At 44.6% G+C, this 19947-nt stretch overlaps 1 protein-coding gene across 1 annotated transcript in view; it reads right to left on the reverse strand.

Moving 5' to 3' along the window:
- The window catches only part of LOC145414540 (neuronal acetylcholine receptor subunit alpha-10-like), a gene marked incomplete at its 5' end in the record, with an annotated part of 49588 nt that overhangs the window by 14845 nt on the left and 14796 nt on the right, over positions 1 to 19947 (reverse strand). The window contains 3 exons of the mRNA XM_080284060.1: positions 2709 to 2908; positions 3765 to 3919; positions 15913 to 16093. Of these exons, the coding sequence (XP_080140186.1) occupies positions 2709 to 2908; positions 3765 to 3919; positions 15913 to 16093 (536 nt within the window). The remainder of the gene's footprint in view (positions 1 to 2708; positions 2909 to 3764; positions 3920 to 15912; positions 16094 to 19947) is intronic.

Here is a 19947-nt window from a genome sequence, read left to right on the forward strand (position 1 = left end):
TACCTTTTCACACCTGGCCTTAAAACTAATCAAAGCCCTTACTTTCGTCGGCCAAGGTAGCTCCCTAACACCTCCTCCTGAGCGATTTGTTTTGCTTATTACACCTTCCCCTCCTGTGTTAATTAAAAGTCGTTATAAAACCACTATACTCTGCATAAAATAATTTACAAAGCGGTATTAGCCAGCCGTATCTAAAACAAATCGGTAAGGAAGAGGCGTTAGGGAGCTTCCTTAACAGTAATCGAGATATTTTGGTATTCGTTGTATTCCTGCCTTTCATTCTTGACTTTCATCCTGTATTCACTCCTTCATTTTGTCCTTCCTTCATTCCTTCTTTCACATTTTCCTTCTTCCTTCACATCTTCCTTTTTATTGTTCCTCTTCCTTCATTCCTTCCTTCATCTTTTCCCTCTTCCTTCAGTCCATCCTTTATCATGTCTCTCTTCCTTCCTTCCTTCACCTTCTCCCTCTTCCTTCATTCCTTCCTTCACCTTCACCATCTTCCTTCATTCCTTCCTTCACCTTCTCCTTCTTCCTTCATTCCCTCCTTCACCCTGTCTTTCTTCCTGGATTCTCTTCTTTACCTCGTCCCTCTCTATGCATTCCTTCCTTCTTGCATTCCTTTCCTCTTTCACTCTCCTTCCTTCACATCCTCCTCAACCTCTTTCCTTTCCTCTCATCTCCTCATGTCCCTAACTGAGTATTCACCTTCGCTACCCCTGAAGGAAATGATAAAAGAGAGGCTTGCTCGTAATATCATCTCAATTCTTCTCCCCGTCTCTTCTTCTTTCTCAACATTAGCCTCCTGCATATTTGTCACAGTCCCCCCCCCTCCTCCCTCTCTCTCTCTCTCTCTCTCTCTCTCTCTCTCTCTCTCTCACACACACACACACACACACACACACACACACAACCTTCTCCTTCCCTCATATGACCTTCTCTCACTCATAATGTTTTCCTTAACTCTCTCTCTCTCTCTCTCTCTCTCTCTCTCTCTCTCTCTCTCTCTCTCTCTCTCTCTCTCTCTCTCTCTCTCTCTCTCTCTCTCTCTCTCTCTCTCTCTCTCTCTCTCTCTTTCTCTATTTCATCTTCATCTTCTTTGTACCCAGATTTCGGTCCCAAAATCACGTTAGGTCTGATAAAAGTGGGACACGGGAGAATTCTACTGATCCTTTTTTTGTTCGGTCTCGTGTGTGTGTGTGTGTGTGTGTGTGTGTGTGTGTGTGTGTGTGTGTGTGTGTGTGTGTGTGTGTGTTTTGGTATATCTCCAGGAAAATCTTACCCCACTTCTTAAATCCATCTTACATCTTAAACTGCCTTCTCACATGTGCTCCTCGGTCTTCGCCCTGTCTTGCCTGCTCCTCAACCCTTCCCTTCTATCCGACATGCTCCTTAACCCCTCCCGTCCATCCCACATGCTCCTCACCTCCTCACTTCCATCCCACATGCTCCTCAACTCCCTCCCGTCTATCCCACATGCTCCCAAACACTCCTGACCCATCCCACCCTCCAGTTCATTCCCCCGTTCCTCTGTTCCGGATTCACCCCATAATATCCGTACCCGAATCTACATGAAAATCCGGATAAAGTGGGGGTGGAGGGGTTGGGGGTAATTTGGCCCCCCTTCCTAAACCAGACACTCATTAGCGAAGTTGTAACGAGGAGGGTTAGGGGCGGGAGAGAGAAAGAGAGAGAGAGAGAGAGCGAGAGAGAGGGAGAGAGAGAGGGGGGGGTACCATTAGAGGTCTTTGGCAACCCCTTCTCTATGTACCAGGGGGCCATGTGGACTGCCTGCCAAGGATGGATATTATTTGTGGTGGAATTTAAGTGATGGTGAAATTCTAACTACCAAAGACAAATTTTAACACTGGTGATTTTCTGATTACCAAAAAATGATGGTGACATTTTTGACTGCCAGGGGTGACTTCGAAAACGGGTGAAATTCTGACTGCCAAAGGTTAATTCTGGTATGGGTGGAATTTTGACTCTCAGGGATGAAATCTGGTGTAATATTGATGAAAATGGTGAGCTTATAGAGAGGGACAATGATTTTCTTTATATATAGCACCTGGGTAATTAAAAGCTCACTCACCTATTTATTTCCTACACGTTTACACTCCACAAAACTTTCGCCCATGCAACACCATCACAAAATTATAATAATAATAATAATAATAATAATAATAATAATAATAATAATAATAATAATAATAATAATAACAATAATAATAATAATAATAATAAATGACAGTAGTAATAGTAAAAGCAGTAGCAGTAGTAATAATAATAGTAGTAGTAGTAGTAGTCGTAGTAGCAGTAGTAGTAGTTGTAGTAATAACAATAATAATAATAATAGTAATAATAATCCACACTCACCTACTCAGCCATCCCAAAATTTCATTCATTCTCCACCTACCCACATGACCTGCTCCTTGTTAACAAAAAAAAAAAAAAGGTAACATCTATCCAGTCACCCATTAACCTCCTCTGTCTCCCTTTCGGAAAAATTAAAACTCGAAAAATTAGTAAAAATAAACATCCCAGTAATCATTCACCTGTAGGTAGAAAGATTAATTAAATACAGGTATATCTGGGGAGAAAAAATATCACCTGTAAGTAAACATTCTCTCTCTCTCTCTCTCTCTCTCTCTCTCTCTCTCTCTCTCTCTCTCTCTCTCTCTCTCTCTCTCTCTCTCTCTCTGTCTCACCTATCAAGGGTATGGACTCCGAGGTCTCTGGCATCTTCTCAGCGATGGCCAACATGAAGACGCTGAAGGCGAGGAGAACAGTGACTCCCAAGGCGATCTTCTCTCCTGAGTCCGGTGGGAGACAGAACACGAGAAGAGTGAGCACGGACATCATCATGCACGGGAGCACCACGTTGTACATGTAGTATAGAGTCTTGCGTCTGGGGAGAAAAAAGAAGGGGGAAGGGAGCGTCTTAGAAGAGGCTGAAGAAATGAAGATGAGAAAGGAAAGTGTGTCTGGCATCGATGGCAAGAGAAATGTGTGATTCGTTTCCTTGATCATCATCGTCCTTATTATCATCATCATCATTATCCTCATCCTCCTCATCCTCATCATCATCATTACCATCATTATCATCATCATAACCTTCTTTAAGAGGAATAAAAAGGATTAAAGTTTGTCTACCATGTATAGAAAAAGAAAAATATCTGTTTAGTCATCATCATCATCATCATCATCATCAACTTATTTCTCACTGACCCCGGGACAAAAAAAAATGGAACAGAAAAGAAAGAGAATTATTAAAAAGAAATGATTACCGGATTGGCATATATTCTTCTCTCATTATTCATGTCTTAAAATTTCACGTCTCCTTCTCGCGGATTTAAAGACACGATGATGATGATGATGATGATGGGGAGAGTGAGGATTATTATAGTGATGATGACTGCGATAGTGAGGGTGTCTGTTCCTACCTGATGGTGATGATGATGATGATGATGATGATGATGGTCTTACAGTGATTTTAATGACGATGGTGATGGGGAGAGTAAAGGCGTCTATTCGTACCTGATAATAGTAATAGTAATAATAATAATAATAATAATAATAATAATAATAATAAAGAAAAGGAGACGAATGAGTGAAGGTCTTAGAGTGATGAAGATGAGGATAGTGAAGAAGAATAAGTATGACAACAGGAACAAGAAGAATGACAATAACAACCTTATAGCGATGATGATGATGATGATAATGATGGTGATGGTGATGGTGATGGTGATGGGCTCTCTCCTTACCTGATAGTGATGGTGATGGTGACGTCAGGGAAGGGCTCAGGACAGCAGGAGTAGTAGATAACGTTCCGGATGATACGAGCTTCAAGTAACTCCCATTCGCCGTTCGGGATGTAATTCGTCAGGTCAACATCGGCCGTTCTGTTGGTCACGTCCACCTGTAAGGGTCACGAGAGAAGGGTCAAAGGTCATCTAGGGGGAGGTCATGAGAGAAGGGTCAAAGGTCATCTGGGGTCACGAGAGAAGGGTCAAAGGTCATCTAGGCGGAGGTCATGAGAGAAGGGTCAAAGGTCATCGAGGGGGAGGTCATGAGAGAAGGGTCAAAGGTCATCTGAGGGGTCACGAGAGAAGGGTCAAAGGTCATCGAGGGGGAGGTCATGAGAGAAGACTGAAAGGTCATCGAGGGGGAGGTCATAAGAGAAGGGTCAAAGGTCATCGAGGGGAAGGTCATGAGAGAAAGGTGGAAGGTCATCGAGGGGGGTCACGAGAGAAGGTTAAAGGTCATCTGGGGGAGGGGGGAGGTCGTGGGAATGGGTGGATTGGTTATGAAAAATCGTAGACAAGGGTGGAGTGAATTTGGTTAATATTGGCGGGATGACAAGAATGAAGTTGAAGAGGACGTGCTGGCAGGTGGATATGGGTGGAATGATGGAATGAAACTGAGCTAGGATAGGAAAAAATAGTGTAATCAGGCTGGAGGGTGGAGTGGAGTGGAATGATGGAATGAAACTGAGGTAGGATAAGGCGAAAGAGGATAAGGGAAAAGAGTAAAAGGCAAAAGAGTAAAAGACAGAAGAGTATAATCAGGCTGAAGGATGCATAGGAATGGAGTGGTGGAACGAAATTCAGCTGGGAAAGGACTGGAGAGTGGAGTGAGGTGGAATGAAAGTTGGAAGAGACAGAAAGACATGCAGAATGACAGGAACTAACTTAAAAAGGAGAATAATCATGCTGGAGAGTGAAGGAGGATAGAATGATTGTTTGCAAGAGACAGATAGACAGATATAAAGAATGATGGGAGCTAACTTATAACCATCCTCTCTCTCTCTCTCTCTCTCTCTCTCTCTCTCTGAAAGTCGGGAGGAGACAGGCATATTGGCAGGACAAGAAAAAATTATGCCCATATTTTTCTTCCCCTATAATCTGTAAAAAATAATCCCCACATAAGTAATCCCCACACAAGTAATCCCCACACAAGAAATCCCCACAAGTAATCCCCACAAAAGTAATCCCCACAAAAGTAATCCCCACACAAGTAATCCCCATACAAGTAATCCCCACACAAGTAATCCTCTCATAAGTAATCCCCACACAAGTAATCCTCTCATAAGTAATCCCCACATAAGTAATCCCCACATAAGTAATCCCCCTGAGTTGATGATGGATGGTAGGTCCTTTGCTGGCGACACGTGGACGGAAAAATAATTGTCTGCAGTTTTTCTGGGCTGAGAGAGAGAGAGACACACACACACACAGACAGACAGACAGAGACAGAGGCAGAGACAGACAGACAGACAGACAGACAAAGGCAGAGACAGAGACAGAGACAGAGACAGACAGACAGACACACAGACAGACAGGAGAGGGGAGGGAGTAATGAGGGCTAGGAGAGGGATGTATAGGGCTAGATTTGGGCTATAAAGGCGCAGGAGTGAGGGCTACGCAGGGCTAGGAAAAGGCTAGATAGGGCTATAAGAAGGCTAGGCAGGGCTTTAAAAGGGCTGGAGTGGGCTATAAGAGGGTTAGAGAGGGCTATAAGAGGGCTAGAATGGGCTGTATAGGGCTGGAGTGGGCTATGTAGGGCTGGAGGGGGCTGGGTGACATGTCCAGTGGGCGGGCAGAAGGAGAGAAGACCAGAGGACTGAGATTAATGGCGACGCATGGATGAGAAGGCCCATCTCTCTCTCTCTCTCTCTCTCTCTCTCTCTCTCTCTCTCTCTCTCTCTCTCTCTCTCTCTCTCTCTCTCTCTCTCTCTGCCCCAGTATATCTCTACATTGCTATCTTTCATCCATCTATTTTTTTTTCTTCTTTGTCTATGATTGCCTTATCAGTTCCTTCCTTTCTTTTTTCTTCATTTTAATTCCAGTCTTCTTTACCCTCTCGTCTTTTCTTCTTTCCTCCCTCCTACTCTTTCCTTCTCCACTTTTTTTCCTTCCTTCTCTGTTTCCTCTGACTCTCTTCCATTCATTTCTTACTCCCTTTCTTTTCTCTCCTTAATTCTTCTCTTTTTTCTTCTCCTTCCTGTTCTGTTTTCTTTCTCTCATTTTCTCTTTCTTTCTCTGTATTTTCCCTTTATTGATTAATTTACCTTTTTCTCCTTTCTTCACACCCTCTTTCCCTTCTTCATTTCCTTCCTTTTACTTTTCCCTCTCCTTTCACTTCCTCCCAGGCTTTTTTTTTTTCCTTCTCCTTCCTCATTTTCCTTCCTCTCTTCCCTCATTTTTCCTTCCTCTCTTCCCTCACTTTTCCTTCCTCTCTTCCTTCATTTTTCCTTCCTTTCTTCTCCCTCACGCTCCCTTCCTTCCTTCCTCTTTTACTTTCCCTGTTCGTCTCTCTTCCTCCCTAATTTCCCCCCCCCTTTCATCTCCTGTGTTTCCTTTTTTTTCCTTTTCCTCCTTAATTCTTCCTCCTCCCTTGCTTTTTCTCAGTCTTCCTTCTTTCCCTCCCTTTCTTCTTCCCCCTTCCCTCCCCTCCCTCATCCCTCCCTCCCTCTCCTCCTTCATTCCTCCTTCGTTCCTTCACCTCTTCAGAATCCATCGTTCATTCGGCCGTCAGGAGCATTTGTGGGCATGATGGAGGAAGAGAGAGGGAGAGAAGGAGGAACAGGAGGAGGAGGAGGAGGTGGTGTTGGTGGTGGTTGTGTGGTGGTGGAGGAAGAAGGACGATAGGGGAAGGAAAAGGAGGAGGAGGAGGAGGAGGAAGGAGAATAGGAGGAGGAGGACAAGAAGGAGGAGTAGCAAGAGGAGAGACAAGGAAGAGTGAAGAGAAGGAATGAGGAAGAAAAGACAGGAGAAGGGAAGAGGGACAGAAATGAGAGAGAGAGACACCTTGATAAAATCGCCTGGAGATTGCAAGCCTAACACATATAGCACGTCCTTGTAGCGTAGGGGTTAAAAATTCACATAGAAAAGAATAGAAAAATTAAAATGTCACCAGCAGTCCACTCACTTTGGATTGCGGGCCGGCAGGAAAAAGAAAGAAAAAATATAGAACTGATTGGAAGCGCAAAATATGGATTTTTTTTATGATGGCAAAAAATGGAAAAATTATAGGGAGGTAAATGTCGTTGAAATATAACCCCAAGTTTTCGTTCTAAGTCGGGTGAAATTGTTGTCAGAATACGTACACACACACACACACACACACACACACACACACTTACACTGATATTGACAGACACACAAACAGACACATACACATACAAACACTCACATACACACAGACAGATATGTATACACACACACACACACACACACACACACACACACACACACACACACACACACACACACACACACTATCCTGACAGAGCCGGAACTGTGCGTCGTCTCCAGGAAAGTCGATAGTAGCCCTGTCAACACCCAACACAATACACGTGGACATGGGACACTCGCACCGTACTCACCGTCACCACCATCACTAATTCCTACTTCTAAATCTTCTCTCTTCTTCTCCTTTGGTGCCGTAGAGGGGTGCCTTCGCGTGGTGGCCCGGGTATAACTGCTTTCCCGGTTATGCAGTGGCCTTTAATTCTTCCCTACCCCCCAAAAGGAGGACGGTGGATTGCACGAGGAGGTCACTTTCAGCCTGCAGTCCACTGGGTTCACATTTCACTTGAACCTGGGCCCACAACGACTACTACTACTACGACTACTACTATTGCTACTACCCCCTTCATTAACATCACCCCTCCTCCCTACCCCTCACCCTTCCTCCCCTCTTATCAACCTCCCCTTTATCACACCTCTTTCCCCTCTCTTCCATTCTCTCCTCCACTCCCATCACTTCCTTCCCCTCCCTTTTTCTTCCCTCCTCCCCTTCTCCCTTCCCATCACTTCCTTCCCCTCCCTTTTTCTTCCCTCCTCCCCTTCTCCCTCCCCATCACTCCCTTCCCTCACCCCCTGTCGCTCCATCGAGTTGGATTTATCGTATCATGAAGCTGGGTGGGGAGGAGGAGAGGAAGGGTAGTGAGGGGAGGAGGAGGGGAAGAGGAGGTGAGAGGGAGGGGAAGAAGATGAAAGAGGTACTGTGAGGAGGGGAAAGGGGTAGTGAGAGAGAGAGAGAGAGAGAGAGAGAGAGAAGGGGGAGGGAGAGATGGGTTGTTGACTGGAGGGGGGAAGGCATGTGAGAAGGAGAGAGGAATGGGTGATGATGAGGAGGGGTAGTGAAGAGGAGGGAGGGAAAGGGTAGTAAGGAGGAGGGAGGAGAAGAGGTAGTGAATGGGAGGGAGGGATGGGGTGGTGAAAGGGAGGGGAAGAGGCAGTGAGAGGGTGGAGAACAAGAAATGATGGAAAGCAGCGTAGGAGAGGGAGAAGAGGTAAGCAGGGAAGAGGAAGGAAAGAGACTCAGAGGAAGAGAGACAGGGTAGTGAGGGGAGGAAGGAAGAGGTAGTGAGGGGGAAGAAGAAGAGGGAAGAGGAAGTGGAGGGGAGAGAAATGAGAGATGTGGAGGTGGACGGATGTAGGGTGGAAACGCACAAACACTGAAGCTGGCTGGAAGGGTTGTATTTTCATCTCTTCCAGCTGAGAAATGAGCCTCTCTCTCTCTCTCTCTCTCTCTCTCTCTCTCTCTCTCTCTCTCTCTCTCACACACACACACACACACACACACACACACACACACGCAACATACGAGGCGATGGCTTTCTCTCGGTGTGACGGCAAAAATGTTGTGTGTCCGGGAGGCGGGAGTTTACGAGTCGGAGAGTGATCAAAACTGGAGGTTGATATCGTGCCACGTCTCCCTTTCTCCTTCCTTTTCCTCCCTTTTCCTCCTTTTTTCCTCCCTTTCCCTTCCCTTCTCCTCACCTTTCCTCCCTTTCCCTCTCTTTTTCCTCTCTTTCCCTTTCCTTTTCCCCTCTTTTTCTGTCCTCTTCCTCTTCTCTCTTCCCCCACTTCCCTCTTCATATTCTCCCTTCCTTTCCTTTCCCTTTTCTTGTCTTTTTGCTTTCTCCTTAATTCTTTCCTCTTCCTTTCTCTTCACTTTCTTCTTCCGTTCTCTTGCAATAAGTCAGACAGAATCATGGGTTAAGGAAATGACGAAGAGCTTAGAAAAAACAGAATTATATAAAATGCTAAATTGTAAGCAGCGAAGTCATGGCAGACAGACAGGAAAATGGTGAGAAGCTGAGGTAATTTTTCGAGGCGTGAAGCGTGAGTGAGAATAGGCTGTGTGTGTGTGTGTGTGTGTGTGTGTGTGTGTGTGTGTGTGTGTGTGTGTGTGTGTGTGTGTGTGTGTGTGTGTGTGTGTGTGTGTGTGTGTGTGTGTGTTTCTAGCGGCATAAGGACCATTTTGTTATCATTCATTCTCCCAAAATTCTTATATATTTCCAATGGTAGAAGACTTTTAGTTTTGCCCCTACCATGTTCTTAAAAGTTACCGATGTTGTTGTTATTATTATTATTATTATTATTATTATTATCGTTGTTTTTGTTGTTATTGTTGTTGTTGTTTTTGTTTTTGTTATTGTTGATGTTATTATTGTTATTATTATTGGTGGTGTTATTTGTGTCTTACTTGTTGGTTGTCGATTATTATTATTATTATTATTATTATTATTATTATTATTATTATTATTATTATCATTATTATTTACCGGGACCCCTACGAGCTTGGGGCCAGAGGGTTCACAAGCATTAGCCTCCAGTTAAATTCATTCATTTCTTTTCTTACCTCCCTCGCTTCGTCCATTCCTTCATCCTACCTTTTACCATTTCTCATTCCTCTCTCCTTTTCACCCCTTCCCTCCATTCTTTCCTCCATTTCCTCTCTTTTCCCCATTTTCCACCTTTCCATTCCCATTTCTTCTCTTTCCTTCCCTGTCTCCTTCCTTGCCTCTTTCGTCTTTTTTTTTCCCCATACTTTCCCGTACCTCACTCCTTCCTTCCCTGTTTCTCTTCCTAGTTTCCCATTTCTCTCTCCTTCCTTCCCTCCTTTTCCCCATCTTTCCTTCTTCCTTCTCCACCTTTCTTATTTCTCCCTCTTTTCCTATTTTTCTCCACTTTTTCATCGTTCTTTCTTCCCTCCTTCCTTCCCTCTTCTTCCTCATCTTCCATCTTCATTTTTCTCATCTCCCTCATTCTATTTTCTCCTTCATTCCTCGCTTTCTCCATTTTTTCATCTTCCTTTCTTCTCCCCTTCCTTCCCTCCTCTTCCTCATTATCCATCTCCATTTCCTTCATCTCCGCCATAATCATTTCTCCACTACCTCGACTTCTTCTTCCTGTTTCTTCGGCATCGTCTGCTTCTTCTTCCCTGTTGCTTCTTCCCTTCATTTCTCACCGCTTCCTCGTCTTCCATCTCTCTCCTCTGACCCAAATCTCCCTTCATTCACTTTCCACCCTGATTCCCTCTTCCTCTAAATTATCATATATTTTTCTTCCTCGTCTTTCTCTCTCTCTCTCTCTCTCTCTCTCTCTCTCTCTCTCTCTCTCTCTCTCTCTCTCTCTCTCTCTCTCTCTCTCTCTCTCTCTCTCTCTCTCTCTCTCTCTCTCTCTCACCTATTCGCGCTATTTTTAACTCGATCCCTTACACATTATTTGTTCATTAATCCAACACCCTTTTATTTATCTGAGTGAGACACAGGAGCCTGAGGATGTCAATACTGCCCCCAAGCACCCTCACATGATCAGTATTACTCTACAATTTCTCCCAGCTGACTCAAGACGATTTTAGTCAACTGAGAGTGAGTCATAGGAGTCTGTGAGAGTCAAGTTACCCTTCTCTCTTTCTTGGCTGGTTCCTTACTTCCTGTTTCCTTCCTTCTTCTCTTCCTTTCCATCTTCCTTCTTCCTTTTCTCTTATCTCCCTCGCTTCCTCCATCCTTACTTTTTCTTTTCCATCTCTCCTCTCATTTCTTTCCTCTTCTGATATTTCTCCGGCTTCTCTTCCTTCCTCTTTCCTCTTCCTCCCACTTCTTTTCCTTTACCCTCCTCTTCTCTGTTTTTCCGTTCTCATTTCTTCTTTTTAAATTGGCTGTTTTATTTCTGCTTATATTTTTCCAGTTTCTCTCTCTCTCTCTCTCTCTCTCTCTCTCTCTCTCTCTCTCTCTCTCTCTCTCTCTCTCTCTCTCTCTCTCTCTCTCTCTCTCTCTCTCTATCTCTATCTCTATCTATCTATCTATCTATCTATCTATCTATCTATCTATCTCATTCCAGTTTCTTCCTTTTAAATTTCTCTTTTCTCAGTTTCACCTCTCGATACATTGTATCTCCTCCAGTCTTTCTCCCCCGCCTCTTCTCTCCATCTCATATTCCAAAAGCTATCTAACCTCTTTTGCTGTTACTCACCCACCTCTCTCTCTCTCTCTCTCTCTCTCTCTCTCTCTCTCTCTCTCTCTCTCTCTCTCTCTCTCTCTCTCTCTCTCTCTGCCCTTTCACTGCCCCCAACTCCCATTCCCTTTAAGCCCCTCATTAATTTCATTCTATTCTCAGCCTCCGTTTCTCACCGCATTCCCTTGGCTCCTCTTGTCGTTTTGCTTTCTTCAAATTCATTTTTTACCCCCGCCAGTGAAAATGCATGGAGGTTATGTATTCACCCGCTCGATTTGTCTGTTTATGTATATTTCAGAATGGTTGGGCAGTGGATTTAGGAAGACTGGATTATATTTTGAAGTGGAGCTGGATTCGGATGCAGAAATAAATCATAAATCCTACTGGCGTTGGAGGGGGAATACGCTGCCCGAGATTGTAAAACAGGGCAGACTGAGACCGTAGAATTAATTGACTGTTTGAGACCGTAAGAGTATTCGCCTGGTAGTAAGAGGAATTATGGCAATAAGTCATAGATTTTGTTGGTACTGGGGGAGGTATGCGCCCTCTGAGTGCTTTCTAGTTCTTTTTATAATTCCTTTGAGTATCTTTTTGCTTCTTCTATCTCTCTCTCTTTTTTTTTTTTTTTTATGCTAGAGCTTTATGCAATCCTCCAGCCCCTGTTCTATGTTTCTTCGCCCTCTAAAGCACAGGTTATTAACGGGAGGTAAATTACTCCTGGGCATTTAACGCCCTTAAATACAGGAAAATATCTGATATGGCATCTTTTACGTATGAACGAAAAGACATCAGAGCCATCAAGAATATGACCAACCTTGTTTTTTGTAGAGATATGAGTTAAATCTATAAATAAACAATCCCATAAACATCTTTTAAGCTCAAAAAGTGTATATAAAATATCAGTTCTTTTTTTACCTCCGCCAAAGAGGTTATGTTTTACCCCCTTGTTGGTTCGTTGGTCTGTTTGTCTGTTTATATGTCTGTTAGCAGGATTGAACTCAAAAAGTTATGAAAGGATTTAAATGAAAATTTGTGGAAAGATGAGCCATGGGCCAAGGAAGAAATTATTTAATATCGGGGCGGATCCAGATCCGGATCCTTTTTAATGGCAATGGTATTGGCGGAGGAATGCGCTGTCTGAGCGCTTTTTATTTTATTTTTTTTCCACAAACAAGTCTTCAGGGTTGTCAGCAATATCCTGAAGCATTTCGATTTGGTCGTATTTTCTGATATCAACAATGACTCTACCTCGACTGTGATGTCCTTAGAGTTGTATAAAATAAAGGTATGGACGAGTAATCTTAGGAAAGTCTCGTGAGTCCAGCCAAGGAAGTGAGAAGCTTTACTGTTCAAGGAAGAAGGAGGCTGGTCAGCTTTCCCACAAATCACACCTTAAATTTCTAGTAGTGATCTGTTTCGTGATACTTGTGCAGTCAGTAAGTATGTATCTATTTAAATAACTAGCCAAATTATATTGCTCTTCTCCCTCTCTCTGTCTGTCTCTCTCTCTCTCTCTCTCTTTCCCTCTCTCATTTTTCCTCCCCTCCACTTCCCCGTCTTCATCACACATTTTTCTTCCTGCCCTCTACGAATCTCCACCTATTCATCATTCCATTATTTTTCTTCTGTAACCCTTCAATCACTTTTTTTTTCTTTTTTTTCTTTTTTTTCCACCTTCTATGAATCTTCCTTTCTTCCTACACCGTCTCTCTTTATTTTTCATCATTCCCTCTCCCAGCCAAATATTTTCCCTTCTCGTCTTTCTAACTTTACTAACTTTAATTTTTCTGTGTCTTCTATGCCTTCCAGCAGTTTTCTCTCTCTCTCTCTCTCTCTCTCTCTCTCTCTCTCTCTCTCTCTCTCTCTCTCTCTCTCTCTCTCATCTACTTTTCCTCCTACATTGTTCCATCCATGAATCATTTCCTTCCCCTAACCCTCATATTTCCTCTCATCATTTCTTCTTCCTCCTCCTCTTCCTCTTCCTCTTCCTTCTCCTCCCCATCTTCCTCATCCTCCTACTCCTCCTCTTCCTCCTCCTCTGCTCCGCACCCTCTCTATCCTAACCTCTCCTCCCTTGTTTCCTCACTCTACCACCCTCCCCCCACCAGAGAGAGAGAGAGAGAGAGAGAGAGAGAGAAAGTGGTCGTCTATATGCCTGAACCTCTCCCCGTCACGACCAGACCAGCCCAAAAGTGTGAGAGGGAGTTAAAGAGGCGTTAGTGTGTGTGTGTGTGTGTGTGTGTGTGTGTGTGTGTGTGTGTGTGTGTGTGTGTGTGTGTGTGTGTGTGTGTCTGTGTAGAGGTTAAACACACACACACACATGGATACACACATACACACACATAAGTAGGCACACATGCACACACACATATATACACACACAGTCAGATACAGTATGTGAATGGTCGTCTAAGGGAGTTTGTGTGCCTGTGTGTCCTCCCTCTCTCTCTCTCTCTCTCTCTCTCTCTCTCTCTCTCTCTCTCTCTCTCTCTCTCTCTCTCTCTCATTCTTTGTTTCCTTTTTCCCTGCTTCTGATTGATTTAACCTGCATTGTTTGTATATCCTTCAGTCTCCCTTCCTTCATTACTCTCCTTTGTCTCCGTTTTCTGTTCGTTTGTCAATTCTCTTATTAATTCCGAGACATGATTTTACTTTATTCTCTCTCTCTCTCTCTCTCTCTCTCTCTCTCTCTCTCTCTCTCTCTCTCTCTCTCTCTCTCTCTCTCTCTCGCCATGGATAGTGAGGCGTTAAATGTATATATATAAAAAAAAAAAAAAAAAAAAAAATCACTAAGGAAATGTTATAGTTTCCCATCGCACATCAAGAAAACGGTCCATTGACTTGATGCACACTCATTTATTCTCTCTCTCTCTCTCTCTCTCTCTCTCTCTCTCTCTCTCTCTCTCTCTCTCTCTCCTTTTCCATTATGTCCCTTTTTCTTCCCAGTCTTTTCCTTCCTCTTCTTTTTTTTCCTTAATTTTCTTCTTCACTCTTTCTCTCCTTCCTCCTCTTATCATCTTTCCTTCCCTTCTCCATTTCTTCTCTCCTTCCTCCTCTCTCTCTCTCATTCTTTCCTTTCCTCACTTCTTCTACCTTATCTCTTCCTCTCATTCATTCCTTTCCTCCTTCTCTCTCCTCTTCCCTCTTCATTCATACTTTTCCCTACTTTCCCTCTTTTCCCCCTTTCTCTCCTCCTCCCATTCCTTTTTTCCCTTTCTCACTTCTTCTCTCTTTCCTCTTCCTTATTCACACCAACCTTCATCTCTCCTCCCCCCCCTTTCCCCTCCCCCCCTTTCCTCCTCATCCGCCCCTTTCCCCTCTCCCCTTTCCTCTTCACTCGCCCCTTTCCTTTTCCTCTTTCCTCTTCCTCCTCCCCTCTCCTCTTCCTCCCCCCTTCTCCTCTTCCTCCCCCCTTTCCCTTCCCACTTTCCTCTTCCTCTGCCCCTTGCCCCCTCCCCTTTCCTCTTCCTCCGACCCTTTCCCCTCCCCCTTTTCCTCCTCCTCTTCCCCTTTCCCCTCCCCTTTTCCTCCTCCTCCACCCAAACACCTTAAGCTTATGAAGACATTTTGAGGAGGGTAATTTGTCATCTCCCCCCCTCAAAAAAAAAAAAAAAAAGGAAAAAGAAAAAAACGAAAAAAAAACAAAAAATTGGAGGGGCGACTTGAGAGAAAAATCTATTGAGTGTTTTAAAATCCATCAAAGGAATAAAAAAGAAAAGTCAGGAGCGCAAACTATATTACTTTGGCTTTGACGGTACTTAGGATGGGAGAAAGTCTAAAATGAAGCTGTTTGGTTTGATGACTCTCTCTCTCTCTCTCTCTCTCTCTCTCTCTCTCTCTCTCTCTCTCTCTCTCTCTCTCTCTCTCTCTCTCTCTCTCTCTCTCTCTCTCTCTATTTTTGCTATTACAAGACTATTACAACCACCTGAGAGGAGATATTTTAACCTTGGTGGATGAGACTGAACATTTCTTAACACCTGAGACATCAAAATTGACTTCCACCCGATTTCACCTCTCCCCCTCCCTCCCCCACCTCACTCTTTCCCTCCACACCTCCTCCACATCTCTCTTTCCTCCTACACCTCCTCTGTTTCCCTCCCTCACCCCTCTCTTTCCCCCTCCACAACCCTCTCACTTTACCAAACGTCTCTTCCTTATCCACACTCAACTTCCTTATCCTCACACCCCCTCCCTCTCTCCTCCCTGACCTCTTTCCTTCCGGCTACACCTGCCCTTTATGCCACACCTCTCCCTTTCTCCCTCACCTCTCCCTTTCTCCCTCACCTCTCCCTTTCCCCTACACCTCTCCTTTACTCTTATACTTTTCCTTTTTTCCAGCCCTTATCCTTATCCAGCCACTGTCCCTCCACCTTCCCAGCACACCTCCCTCTTTTCCTCCGTACCTCCTCCTTCCCCCCACACCTCTCCCCGGGCCCCCCAAATCTCTCCCCAATGCCACAGTCTCCCCCACACCTTCCCCATCCTATTCCACACTCTCCCACCCCTATCCCATCCCATTCCACACTCTTCCACCCCATCCCACTCAATTCCACACTCTCCCACCCCCAACCCATCCCATCCTACCCCATTCCACACTCTCCCACCCCATCCCATCCCATTCCACACTATCCCACTCCCATCCCCCATCCCCCAGACCCACCTGAAACCCGTCATAGATCCAGGAACCCAACTTGAGTATGCACGTCTGGTCGTCGAAGGGGAAGTAGGTGACGTCGACTGGACAGGTGGACCGGAACTTGGTAGGGGGAGGCCAGAAGACTTTACCTTGATGCCCCACCATGGCTTTACTCTGCATGTAGCCCCGTGTGTAGTCGTCCGCGCTGGAAGAGAGGGTGGAAGAGACCAATTAGAGAGTGGAGGAGGCCGATTAGAGGGTGGAAGAGGCCGATTAGAGGGTGGAAGAGACCAATTAGAGGTGAACGAGGCCAGTTAGAGAGTGAAAGATACCTTAAAGGGTGAAAGATACCAATTAGAGGTGGAGTAGACCAATTAGAGGGTGGAAGAGACCAATTAGGGGTGGAAGAGACCAAATAGAGGGTGGAAGAGACCAATGAGAGGGTGGAATAGACCAATTAGAGGTGGAAGAGACTAATTAGAGGGTGGAAGAGAACAATTAGAAGGTGGAAGAGAACAATTAGAAGGTGGAAGAGACCAATTAGAGAGTGGAGGAGGTCAATTAGAGCTGGAAGAGACCAATTAGAGGGTGGAAGAGACCAATTAGGGGTGGAAGAGAAAGACTGAGTTGCAAATTCCGATTAAACCCGGGAATACAGATAAAAAAAAATATATAAGACAGAAAATGGGGTGAAAGAGTTAAAATGAGATAGAAATTGAGGGTGTAAGAGATAAGATTATACACGAACATCATCATCATCATCACTATCGTCATCATCATCATCATCATCATCATCACCACAACCATCACCACCACCACCATCATCACCATCATCATCATCATCAGCACCATCTCCATCACCATCACTACCACCACTACCTTCACCATCATCACCACCACCACCATCACCATCATAGTCATCACCATCATCATCATCACCGTTACCACCACCACCACCACAGTCATCACCATCATCACCACCACCACCACCATCACCACCACAATCATCACCACCACCACCACCACCATGACCACCACATCATTACCACTGCCACAATCACCCCATTCACTACTGCATCCCCTCATTCCGCACTGTTCATTATCAAGCGTATTCAGTTGCATCTTAAGCCGACTGGATCCCCTTTCAACCCTACTGCGAGAAGATCTAAGACGCCTTGGGCAATCTCGAGAAAACCAAGGTACAAATGAGAGGATCTAGGAGCGTTTTGGAGAATCTAGGAGCGTTTAGGAGAATCTAGGAGAGTTTAGGAGAATCTAGGAGTTTTTAGGAGGATCTAGGAGCGTTTAGGAGAATCTAGGAGCGTTTAGGAGAATCTAGGAGAGTTTAGGAGAATCTAGGAGTCTTTAGGAGGATCTAGGAGTCTTTAGGAGAATCTAGGAGCGTTTAGGAGGATCTAGGAGTCTTTAGGAGAATCTAGGAGTCTTTAGGAGAATCTAGGAGTCTTTAGGAGGATTTAGCAGTCTTTAGGAGGATCTAGGAGTCTTTAGTAGGATCTAGGAGTCTTTAGGAGAATCTAGGAGCGTTTAGGAGAATGTAAGAGTCTTTAGGAGAATCTAGGAGCGTTTAGGAGAATGTAAGAGTCTTTAGGAGAATCTAGGAGTCTTTAGGAGAATCTAGGAGCGTTTAGGAGGATCTAGGAGTCTTTAGGAGGATCTAGGAGTCTTTAGGAGAATCTAGGAGCGTTTAGGAGGAGCTAGGAGTCTTTAGGAGGATCTAGGAGCGTTTAGGTGGATCTAGGAGCGTTTAGGAGGATCTAGGAGTCTTTAGGAGGATCTAGGAGTTTATTGAGAGAATCTAGGAGGATCTGAGAGGATCTAGGAGGATCTAAGGCTATCCAGGCGTATGTCAAACTCCCATATACAAAATTTTGAAGGTATGAAATTATTTTGTGGAAATCTGGAAAAACTGAAATACTCATAAAATCCTCTAAACCTAGAATTATCCCGCAAACAGAGAGAGAGAGAGAGAGACGGTAGAGCGAGTGAGAGAAGAGTGACGTAAGCAAGGTTGAAGTGACGGTAGAGATAGTGAGTGAGTGAGTGAGCTAATGGTGAGGTATGCGAGGTGGAAGTAAAGACAGAGAGAGACCGAGTGACGGTAGAGAAAGAAATAGTGACAGCAGAAAGAGAGAGAGTGACAAAAAAGAGAGAAAGTGACGGTAGAGAGAGAAATAGTGATGGTAGAGAGAGAAAAAAAAGTGACGGTAGAGAGAGAGAACAGCACTGACGATCGAGAAAGGAAACGAGTGAGCGAGTGGCCTAGGAGTGACGTAAGGCAATGAGCGAGGGAGTGATCTAGGAGTGAAGTAAAGAAGACAGGAGTGACGTAAGGAAGACGGGAGTGATGTAAGGAAGACAGGAGTGACGTAAGGAAGAAACAAAAGTGACGTAAGGAAGACAGGAGTGACGTAAGGAAGACAGGAGTGACGTAAAGAAGACAGGGGTGACGTAAGGAAGACAGGAGTGACGTAAGGAAGACAGGAGTGACGTAAGGAAGACAGGAGTGACGTAAAGAAGACAGGAGTGACGTAAGGAAATGAGTGAGCGAGTAATCTTAGGAGTGACGTAAAGAAGACAGGAGTGACGTCAGGAAGACAGGAGTGACGTCAGGAAGACAGGAGTGACGTGGCCTCCTCCTCTAATTATCTAGTTTAGTCTCCAGCCTCGCGTCTCCCACACACCAAGTTACGGCGTCACAACTTTGGCCGGAACCGAAACCCAGCAAGTTGGATAAGGGTTAGTTGTGGCGTAACAGATATGTGACGGGTGAGTAATTGAGGAGAGGGAGTGGGGAGGAGGTAGGGGGGAGGGAGGAGGTAGGGTGAAGAGTGTGTATGGGGGAGGGGAGGGAAGGTGTTTGTGTGGGACAGGGGAGGTGTGTGGGGGAGTGGGACAGGGGAGATGTGTGTGTGGGGGGGGGAATAGGGGAGAGGTGTGTGTGTGTGTGTGTGTGTGTGTGTGTGTGTGTGTGTGTGTGTGTGTGTGTGTGTGTGTGTGTGTGTGTATGTGTGTGTGTGTGTGTGTGTACGGGGGGAAAGGGGGAGGCATAGCTGCTTTGGGAGAGGCGGGGGAAGGATGCATGCAGAAGAAGAGGGGAGGGGTGAGTACTGGAGGGGTGATGATAAGGGGAGACAGGTACCGGGGGGTGGGGAGATTAAATTACCACCTAGCAATTACTCGTAAGAGAAGCTAGTTTAGGGCCTTAGACGCTGCTGTGCATGTCCTGCTGCATGATTCATAGTGCATTGATAGAATATAGAGGAATAGAGTTGTTCATATGGCATCAAACTTTATAGAAATACTGACACTGGAAATACTGAGAGAGACTGGAAATATTGAGAGAGACTGGAAATATTGAGAGAGACTGGAAATATTGAGAGAGACTGGAAATATTGAGAGAGATTGGAAATATTGAGAGACCGGAATATTTAGAGAGACTGGAAATACTGAGAGAGACTGGAAATAATGAGTGATTGGAAATATTGATAGAGACTGGAAATATTGAGAGGGCCTGGAAATACTGAAAGAGATTGGATATATTGAGAGAGACTGGAAATATTAAGAGAAGTTGGAAATACTGAGAGAGATTGGATATATTGAGAAAGACTGGAAATGCTGACAGACTGGAAATATTGAGAGACTGGAAATACTGCGAGAGACTGGAAATATTGAGGGAGACTGGAAATACTGAGAAGCTTGCATATGAAAAGAGCATCTCTGGTTTACTTATATGAATATCTCAATTTTAGTCAGACCTTTTCTTTTCTTTTCGTTTTTTGGTCCTTTTATTAAGCAGAATTAACTTACAAGCTACCCTCTCTGACCAGGTTCCAGCCTCCCCCGTAAAGAGGAAGAAGAGGGAGGAGGAGGAGGAGGAAGCAGAAGAAGAAGAAGAGGCAGAAGAAGAAGACGAAGACGAAGAAGAAAGTCCTCATATTATTTTAACCTCCAATATTTTCCGTGAGGTGAGTAGAGCACAGAAAATGGTGAGTAGAAAACAAAAAAATAAAAAATAAAAACAGCTATAAGAAAACCTAA

The sequence above is a fragment of the Coenobita brevimanus genome, chromosome 100 (assembly GCF_032717465.1).
Source record: "Coenobita brevimanus isolate Jiangsu-jjx chromosome 100, ASM3271746v2, whole genome shotgun sequence".
Classification (NCBI taxonomy): domain Eukaryota; kingdom Metazoa; phylum Arthropoda; class Malacostraca; order Decapoda; family Coenobitidae; genus Coenobita; species Coenobita brevimanus.